Here is a 9,893-nt window from a genome sequence, read left to right on the forward strand (position 1 = left end):
CCCCCCGGACCCCCCCAGCCCCTGCCTTGCCTGCCAGAAGCCGCTGCTGCCTTTCTCCAACCCACATATGTCATGTCAACAATCAATGAATACAGGATCTCTGCCGGGGAAAAAAAAAAAAAAAAAAGGAACGCGCTTTGATTTTTGGAGCAGCTTTGTTGCCTTGTTCCATCCGTGTCCTCGTCCTCCTCTCCCAGCTGCCACAGAGGGTTTTGCAGCACCGAATCCCACCAGGCGAGGCCAGGATACCCCACACCACCCAGCAGAGATGGGACCTTTGGTGGGAACGGGGATGTGCCAGCCACCGGGATGCCCCTTGTTGCAGGGATTCCTTTACGCAACAGGAAAAGCAGTGCTGTTGCCCAACCTTACCCAACCCGTAGCCCACAGCCCACTGGTGGACCTCACCGACCTCAGCCGGTGGCCCGTGAGAGGGCTGGAAAGAATTAAAACCAACGCCATCCCCACTGGGGGATACATGAGAGCCCAGCACTGTCTTGGCTTGCAGAGAGCTGCGATCAGGCACCCACTGAAGGCACCCACCACTGCAGCCCCGTCCTCAGCTGCCTGTGGGGACTACCGCAGAGCTCCCACCTCCCACTGCCGACATTTCAACCGCTCCACCAGAAAGAAAAATGGGGAGGGGGAAAAGAAAAAAAAAAAGGGAAAAAAAGCAAAAAGCAACTGGAGCAACTGCCCGTAGTAAATACCAGTGCTACCATCTGTCACTCGCCGCTGCGGTATTCGGAGCCATTGGTGGAGTGCTGTGTTTCGTTAGACGTTTATGGCGTGGTGGGATGCAGAGGAAAGGCAGGTCTGAGGCGGAGGGTGGGAATACCAGCCGGGGCCCAAAGGGCTCACGTGAAGGTAAGTGTGCGCTCGGCAATTAGCTGTGTCATTTCAATACATCTTCACCGCTAAATGCCGTTGGAGGTGGGTTTGATTTCTGCATTAACGTTTTACAGCGGATCACGATTTTTCTTCCACCGAGAGCCTGCAGCCAGGCTGGAGGCCACGGGTACAGAGCCCAGGTTTCCAAAAGTCACGAAGAAGAAACTCCAGCTGCTGCCAAGTGCCTGTATCACTCTGCCTCCCGTAAACTAGACAAATGCAATTTACAAACCAGCTCGTTTCCCTCCCTGCTCTTGCACACGTCTTCTACGCAAACGTCTTCACTAGGTCTCAAGAGATGAAGGAGCACGGAAAAAGCAGAAAGGACAAAACCACTTGAACCTGTTCTTGTTGCTCAGCATAAGAGCAATTCCAGCTTTGCAGCTCGCCCAGCAGAAGACAATAGGGACTGTGTTGTTTCCAGGAAGGAAGCACCTGGGCCAGGTCATCAAAGCTGCTTGTTCATTAGGAGGTCACTGGCTGCATCGAGCTCTCCCAACTCTGCTTTCATCCTCTCTGTTAACTCTCTGTATCCTCTCTGTTAACTCCCAAACTTCCCACCGTGGATTGCTTCACACCACGGCCTCTCCCGAGCAGGTCCTGCAGGCACTGAATGTCCTTCTCAGGGAGCTTGGACATGGACATCAGCGTCCTCCATCAGCTCGACAAGACACGAACAAATACAGCCAGCTTGATCCACCTAAGCTCACAGTAAACCCAAGCATTTTTAGGGTCCCAGCAATGGTCCCTGGCCATGGACCCAGGTGCCAGGACTGGTGTTAGAGCCATCCCTGGAGGACCCCTTCACTGTTCCCTGTTCTCTCAGCCCCCACAAACCACCCTTCTGCAGATCAGCAGTTTTACTTCCCAAAACACTACACTAAGCCAAACTAAAAGAGATAAAATAGAAGAGGGTAGGGTAAGGAACCATTCATGGAGGTGCCCACAGGTGCCTTGACAGCAGGACCCACCTGCAGCAGCAACTGGAAACAGACACTTTGAGCAGACAGAAAAGGGAAGACATGAACCCCCTGAAGGCCACTGTTACGGGATCCCCACACCCAACCCCAGTAAACAAAATGACCCTGGATCAGCATCATGCAAGACATCAATATTAGAAAGACCATGAATGAAGATCTGCTTATCCTCCCAACCCCTTCAAGGCTGCTTGGTCTCAGCTTCAGCAATGTCCTGGGTAACAAGTTCCCAGGGCTCCCTCCACGTTCATGGATTATTTTTCCCCAAAAGCAGTGCTGAAAATTAAACACAACAAATCCATCAAAGATCTCTGACCTCTGTCCAGAACCACCAGCGCTTGCGCTGTCTCTACATCTCCTGTAGAGCCATCACAAGGATATGCTTTGACCCCTCTCCCTTGCACCCTGACTTCAGATGTTCTTCTCCTGGAGGAGAAAGGATTGCTGTTCCCCAATTATTCCCAAGATTTCCTTATTTCTACTGCATCATCTTTGAGATATGCACTGAACATCCCAGGTGAAACCTCCCCACAGGCCGTCTTCCACCCCACTCCACACCAAACCAGTTATTTCCCTGGCTCTCTGCCCACCGTTGCCCATCACTCCCATCCCAGCCAGTTCACATCCTGCATCATTTCCATCCACACCATGACCAGGAATCCAGGAGCTCCTGGATGGTGCCATTTCCCCACCTCCATTGCATAAACTGGTGGGACTGGCAGGGCACTATCACCAGCATTCACCGAGGTGACACACCACCTCTGGACCATTGCAGGATGCGGCCATGCAAGGGGTCGCTTTCCCCCTCCATTGGGGTCGAACCAAAAACCAGAGAAGCCAGGAAGAAATTCCTCCTGCTGCAAGACCAAGTCAGACCCATGCCCTGGAAAAAATCTGGGGTGGGGACAGGGTCCCTACCACCATCCGAGCCTCGCACAGCCGCTCCCCTCCAGCCCTTTCTGTTTCAGCTTATTTTAAATTTGAAACACACTTTGATTCAATCCAAAAGCTTTTTATGCTAAACAGAAACTGAAAGTCTTGGAGATCTGGCACACAGAGGTACCGGCAAAATTGTGTCCATGGGGGGAAAACACTGGGGACAAGGGGAACAGGGCTTTGTAAAGCCTGGTGCTCCCGTGGAGGAGGGTGCAGGGACAGCTTGGAAACACTTAAATGGTGAAACGTGTGGAAAAAGTAAGGACAGAGAGGCCAGGATGTTTAAGGTTCGTTTTTAATCCCTGCCAATGAATTTCCATTCTGTGCCAAGACTGAAGTAAACTGCTTTGATCTGAAAAGGAGGAAAAAAACACATGCACAGATTCTTGGCTTCTTAAAACAATATAAATGACAAAGGAGGGAACTACGACGAAAATTAGCACGGCGCAGCTCTGCTGATGGTGATGTTTTAAAATGCCCCTTTCTTCCAAATAAAGAGAATTTGGGGGGAGGATTGATTAGGAAATAACAATTACATGCGTCTATGCATCACAGCTTCGGCGGGTATGCATTGCTCCCTTGCTCCGATCCCCCACCAGCAGCCACCGACGCTTACACCGTTCTCCTTTTTTACCCATTTATCCATTCCTTAGGCTCCCATGGCCGGGAGCGGGGCCAGGGGCCGCGCAGGGCTCCAGATGTGACCCGGCAGCCCCCTGCGCGGTGCCAGACCTCCCACCTCTGAGCTGGCCTCTCTTCTCCTATTTATACACCCGGTCCAGGGGTCCCGGTGCTCCCCTAACCATTGCCAGATGCCGGGCTGGCCTTGCTCTTCATCCTGCCCTGACCCCATCAGCTCCCGGATCCCTCCTGACCTCCCTCCCAGCCATCGTGGGCTGGAGCAGAGATGTCCACTCCACCGTACTAAGGTTAAAGCTATTACGGTCCGCCTGAGTTCCTCACTTAGGAGCAGGACTACTGTGCTGCGAGCCTGGGAAGGGTTGCCTCATGGAGGATGCAACCACTCAACCCTATACGCAGAAGCAAACCCTGGCACGGAGGCAGCGGACTACTGGTTTAAGCATTCTTTTAGACTCTCCGCAAACAGCAGTCTTAATGGCCCCTCCCCAGTTTTAGAAAGCAAATTGACTCCAGCAAATAAGGGGTAGGGTAGAGGCAGGGCATCCACCCCATCCTCACACTTTGCCCCACCACACTGGAAGGTGCCAGACATGAAGCAAGGCCAGTTTGCTGGGAGAAGGACACGTCGTGCCCAGGAACGGCTGCCCATTGAGGAGCTGGGAAAGCCCATCCAGAAGATGGAGTTATCCACACCACCACCAAGTTTGAGATGCTCTGAGGTGAGCCTGAATCTTGTCCTGCTTTCAAACCAGTGTATCCACAAAGAAAATAAAGCAAAACTAATATAGTCTCAGGCAGCCACCGAAAGGAGGCCTGGAGCGATGGGAGAACACCTCCAGGGAGGATGCAGCTCTCGCTGGGGGCAAAGCACTGGCACAAATGCCAACCTAGTATAAACCCCAGCCCACGGGAAGTGGCAGAGGGGTAAACTGAGGCACAGAGACTAGGCCTGGCCCATGGACACGTAATGAGCAATTAAGAAGCCAGGCTGGAGATCCAGGCCCTCTTCTCTGACCTGCTCTAGCCACAGGGCTGGATCTGTCCCCAGGAGGTGCTGAGGCCATCGTCCACCTGCAGGTCCAGGGATGGATGGGACAGCACTCTCCATCCCTGCAAAACCCCTTCTTGCGCACCCACTGCCTCTCCACTAGGTTCCCACGCAGCAAGGCTCTATTTATAGAAGCCTCGGCCACTAATTATAGATCACAGCAATCAAAACAAAAGGAGGCAAATGCTCTGCACTTGCCACTCTCCAGCTTGATCCCCTTACCCTGGCACAATTTTTGTGGCAGCTCCTATACCTCAACCGAAACCTCCTGAACCGCCCCGGTACCGTGGTGCCGGGATGCTGTCCTGCTGCAGCGGCGGCGGTGGTTTCACTGGGGACTGTAGGGTGTTTTACCAGGAGGACTGAGAACTCGCGCAGCGTGAGGCAACATCAGAGGGTTGCAGCCACCAGCACGAGTTCGGGCATCTCCCCCCAGGCAGACTGTGCCAGGAGGCAGCCACGGGGCAGGCAGCTAGCAGGGGAGGTGTCACTCACCATCCTGGCATGGGTCCCCCCTCGTCCCCTCGAGTGACTGAGCACAATCCCTCCCAGCCCAGGCAGGGCTGTTTCCCCACAGGCTGAGGACTTTATCCTCTCTAGTTTCAAATATCCTTAAGTACCAAAGGTCTAAGCTGCTTGGGTGACTCTTCCACCTCCAAAACAAGTCTTTGGACGCATTTGCCTTGGCTTAGGTCCTTTGACAAGCTTTAGACTCGCACTCCATGCCATGGGGAATCAGGGAATGCATCTCTCGGAAAAACCAAGAAAGTACCATAAGACTGGGGAGCACATGGGAGCAAATGTCCTTGGACACCCGCATCGCAGCAGCTCGTCCCCAAGCCTGTCCCCGGCTCCCTGTCACACTCTTTTTTGCCTTCCCTCAATGCAAGATAAGAGCATTTTCACCATCCTCCTGCTGCTGCTGAGAAACATCAGCCCCTGTACATCATCTGGCCCAGCACGGAGGTTTATCAAACGGCAGGAACGAGCCAGCGCAGAGGGGTAATCGGTGGTTCAGCATGGGAAGGCAACCCCGAGTGATCACACAACCTCCGCACCCACCCGCGGCTGGGAGGGAGGAATTCCTGCACGTCTGAGCAGGTTCGGCTTAGCCGGGGATCGGTAGAGCCGGGAACGGCTGCTGGCACGCTCCCTGCGGAGGGGAAGGGGATGCGCTCCGCTTGGTGTTGCTAGAGGCCAGACGGGTGCTGGCAGGAGGCCGGGGCTGCTGGCAGGAACGGCACCCAGAGTGAAAGAGGGAGACCCCAGGGAGCGAGTCTGGCAGCTCAACCTGGGTCTGAGGGGATGGAGGTCCATCGCCCACGCATGTCCTCCCCACTGCAGACACCATGCAGAACTGGTTTGGGTTTTCAGAGTGAAAATACGGCAGAGAAAGGACGGAGAGACGGAAAGATGGACATAGAGAAAGAAGGCAGCTGAGCAGGAGCAGACTTAGGATCAGCTCCAGGACACCCATGGGCAGGTCTTGGGAGGGGTCTGATGCCAGCAGGGTGGCTGGTGCCTGCTTGTCCCACCTTCTGCTAAGGGCCTTCCATGCCCCAAATGCTCTGATCCAACACCAAATTTGACCCATCCCACGGCGAAAGTCTCCTGCACTCAAGGCTGCCCTGTCCCATGGCCTCTGTGTACCACAGCACCAACGTCTTTGGGGACCCCCTGAGGTCTCCCCAGCTCATGGCCAGGCTTCGAGCCCCCCTTCTGCACTCCAACTCACTGGGAGCGAGGAGTAGAGTCCCCCTGGCCACGGGAACGTCTCTGCTGCCATCGCCAGCCCAGGGCTCCCCTCCCGAGCCCACCCCTCCCTCCCGCTTTTAATAAGAGCATAAATTGCCAAACCCACAAAATTAATGTCTAACAGGTTCAAGGCACAGCAATTCAATCCCCGCTCGCAGCAGCCTGGGAGGTCTCCGGCCAGCTGCCGCTCGGCTCCTGCCACGCTGCGGAGGCTGCCCCCGCACCACGGCCCCTATGGGACCCCCACCCAGCTCCCACAGGAGGGGGGTAACTGGGGGCAGATCATCCCTGTATGGGCTGCAAAGTGGATGCTCCATGCAAAAAAAAAGTGTCCCTGCTGTGTGTGGGAGAGGCACCTCCTGGACAAGGTGCCGGCTCTGTTACTCCTCCCTGGCTTGTGGTGGCGGTGGGGACATGGCAAGGAGCCGGCACAGCCGGACGGGTGGAGAGCCACAGGCGGGAAGCAGGCGAGCACCTTGGGGGAGAAACCAGTGTCCCCCAGCAACCCCAGCCAGCAGTGCCCAAGGTGTGGTGGGCATGGGGCTGGGTCCTCACATCCCTCTGAGGGGACCTGCCTGCTGACAGCTTGACCTGAGTGCCACCAGTCCCCTCCAGTGATCCCCAACATCCAGCCACCACAGCCTGATGCTGTGGAATGGTGGCAGGGGCATCCCAAACCCTCTGAGCCATGCTCTAGCCTTGTCTGGGTGGGAAAGCTGCACTGCAGCTGAGCCCAGATGTGCTCAAAACACTGCACCCGGCTGCTCCTCACGTGTCCCCCCTCCTCGTGCAGACCAGCCAAGGGCTAACGCCCACACTGGCACTTGGTTGTGACACAGCGGGTTTTGCTGTGAGCTTAGGAGTACTGGGATCAGGGTCCTGCTGGAGCAGAAACCCACACTGCAGTGGGCACCGGTTACCCCCGGGAACCACCAGCAAACCTGTGCGAGAGTTACCTGACCCCTCATAAATGCAGCCTCCTGGTGGCCTGTCCCTGCCGCAGGGAATAGGGTGAGGGCAGGACTCTGCAGGGGCATGGTGGATGATGGAGGAGGGCCCCGGTCCCGCCAGCAGAGCCGTCCTGGCGCCCGATGCAGAGGGGTCAGGGACTGGCGGTTTGGCAGAGAAACAACTTCCCCCAAGGTCACGCGGAAGACACGCCACAGGACGCATTCCCACATGTGGAAGAAGACGGTCCTTGTCTGTCCTTCCTCAGCCCCCAGCCCTGCTCCTGCATGGGATGAGCAGCAACAAAAAAACCCCGTCGTTTCCTGCCCGGGCCGGGGGCGGGCATGTTCATCCTGCCCCATCGCAGCAGGGGATGCTCCAGAGCCGCAGGCTGGAAGGGGCCAGGGGAGGCTGTGCCCAACTATGGCCAAGTGACACCTTTAGCAGAGTCAATGCAAACAGCAGTGTGGATCCCACGCAGTGATGTGCTCCGCAGAAAGGTCAGGAGGGTATTTTTACACCATGTGTCAGACCCCGAAGAGAAGAAGGGAGTCACAACCATCTCCTCCATCTATGGCCATGGTGAGGTCGGACTGAGCCCTCCTGCCCTCCTCCAGTGGGACCCATCGTACCACAAATGGCCACAGGGACAGCAAGTCCCAGTGCCTTGTCTAAGTGGTGCTCTGCTGGATCAAAGCTGTCCCACAGGGCACGCAGCGCTGGAGGGGTGCAGGGACCCAGCAGCAGCTGAGAAGGGTGGTCCAGCACAGAGAGGTGCCAGCACAGTGGTACATCCACTGCCCACACCACCAACCCACGCTGCACATCTGCACACTCCCTTTGGTTTGTTTTTTTTTTTTCCCCCGCTTTTTCCCCTTCTTAAGGGGAAAAAGTCCAAGAGGTGCCTAGCGAACTGCAGGATGCTCCCCCATCCTCTGCACGCTCTCCAGCAATGGTGCCCTGCGATGCCACGAGGTCCTGAGGGCAGGCCACCAGGCTGGGGCACTGCCCGTTGGCTCCTGCTCAGATGCAGCAGCACCTGGGGCTGGTCAACCCTCCCAGGGATGCAAAACAGCAAGAAAACCATTAAAAATTGGGTTTCCCAAGATCCTTCCACTTCTCCTCAGATCAGGGCATCTCCCCAGCCAGCCGCACACTGCTCTCCTGTCGCTGTAGGACATGAAACACCAGCCCAGTGCAGAGCGAGGTTGCCGAGACGCTAGAAACGTACTGAAAGCCTCCACCGCTCCTACCCGAGACATTTAAATTATTTAGGGCACTTGGATCAACCCCAAGAAAAAAAAAATACAAACAAACAAGGCATGAAACTCGAGCAACACTCTCTGCTGCCATGCCTCCCCATCCTGCAGTGCCCTCGAAGAAGGACGGAGACATGCCGCCCTCGCAGGGAGCCTCCCTGCCGCAGATGCAGGTCCTCACATGTCCCGGCCCCACGTGTGTGCACATACACTGCCCCGCATCCCACTGCGCCCGGCTTCCTGAGCCTCCCGCCCAGGCAGATCCCAGCAGACGGGCGCCTGCCCTGCCGTGCTGGCACACTCCACCTTGGGCACCCTCCCACGGGTTTGCTGTAGCCAGGGGGATAAATCAGCAGCCCCAGGCGGTCACGGGTAGGGCTGACCCCGCTGGGCTCATCGGCCCCACCTTGCAGCTCGCAGAGGATGAGGGGGTTTCCCTTCCTTTCCTCTCCTGGCTCTGTTTTACCGAGGGGAGCAGCGGCGGCAGCGTGGAAACCGTGGGAAGGCGTTCCAGCTGACCTACTTTCCACAGCATCACTAGGGAGGGCCTCCTTCACCGGCACTGCCGAGGCGATTCACTGTGCGATTCACCACCACCAAACCCGAGCTGGCACAGGGCAGAGCAGAAAGGAGTGGGGGGACCCTGGGGACCCCACCAGCATGGGGTCTGTCAGCAACTGATCAACCCCAAGCCAGGTGGGACCCTCCTGAACACTCACCATCCTCCATTGGCTATCCACCAAGCTCCCACGCAAACCCAGCCTGGCAGTAAGTCAAACCCAGCGAGCAAAACTCTTCACCAGTTCAGCAGAGACCTCCCCACACCATACCCGGAGCATTGCCAGAGGCTCCTCCGCGGGCAGCAGAGGTGGCCCTGGCTGACCCCCACAGCCCGAATCCGGCCACGCGCCTCCACCGGGCAGCACTTACCATCTCGTCGAGGGCATAGCGCAGCAGCCCGTGCTCGTAGAGGATGAAGAACCGACGCTGCCATTTCTGCAAGAGAAAACAGCAAGGCAGGGTCACAGCAGCGCCCACCGGCCCTCCGCTGGGGGCACCAGAGCTGTGCCCCACAAAGATGGGGCAGAGAAAAGGCACCGAAACCCCTTCAAGGCAGGGGACTCGTGACAACACATGCACATGCCCACGTCCCACTGAGCACTGGACCACAACTGCCAAAAAAGCAAAAAACCTCCCTGACACTGCAGGGACCGTTCCTAAAGGTTGATGAACATTGCAGAAGTACTTCTGCTCAGCCCCTCACACCCCAAATTCAGCCGTTCAGGGTGTTGTGGGCTTTGCAAAGCAAGGTCCTGCCAGGCCATCTGGCGGGGCTCTGCCAGGGCACTGCCTGCACCACCACACATCGCTCCATGCTGATTTACTGCCTGGCTCTGTTAGCACCCAATATGAGGCTCTTTTGGGGTTGCTTGCCCC

The 9,893-nt window shown here is 56.7% G+C and overlaps 1 protein-coding gene across 1 annotated transcript in view; it reads right to left on the bottom strand.

Annotated features, from left to right (window-relative positions):
- MPRIP (myosin phosphatase Rho interacting protein) overlaps nucleotides 1-9,893 on the bottom strand; it is a 77,487-nt gene that overhangs the window by 54,697 nt on the left and 12,897 nt on the right. Inside the window, 1 exon segment of the mRNA XM_009889220.1 lies at nucleotides 9,387-9,452. Coding sequence (XP_009887522.1) covers nucleotides 9,387-9,389 — 3 coding nt within the window. The 5' untranslated portion in view covers nucleotides 9,390-9,452.

This window comes from Charadrius vociferus, unplaced genomic scaffold (genome assembly GCF_000708025.1).
Source record: "Charadrius vociferus isolate BGI_N301 unplaced genomic scaffold, ASM70802v2 scaffold787, whole genome shotgun sequence".
Lineage (NCBI taxonomy): Eukaryota > Metazoa > Chordata > Aves > Charadriiformes > Charadriidae > Charadrius > Charadrius vociferus.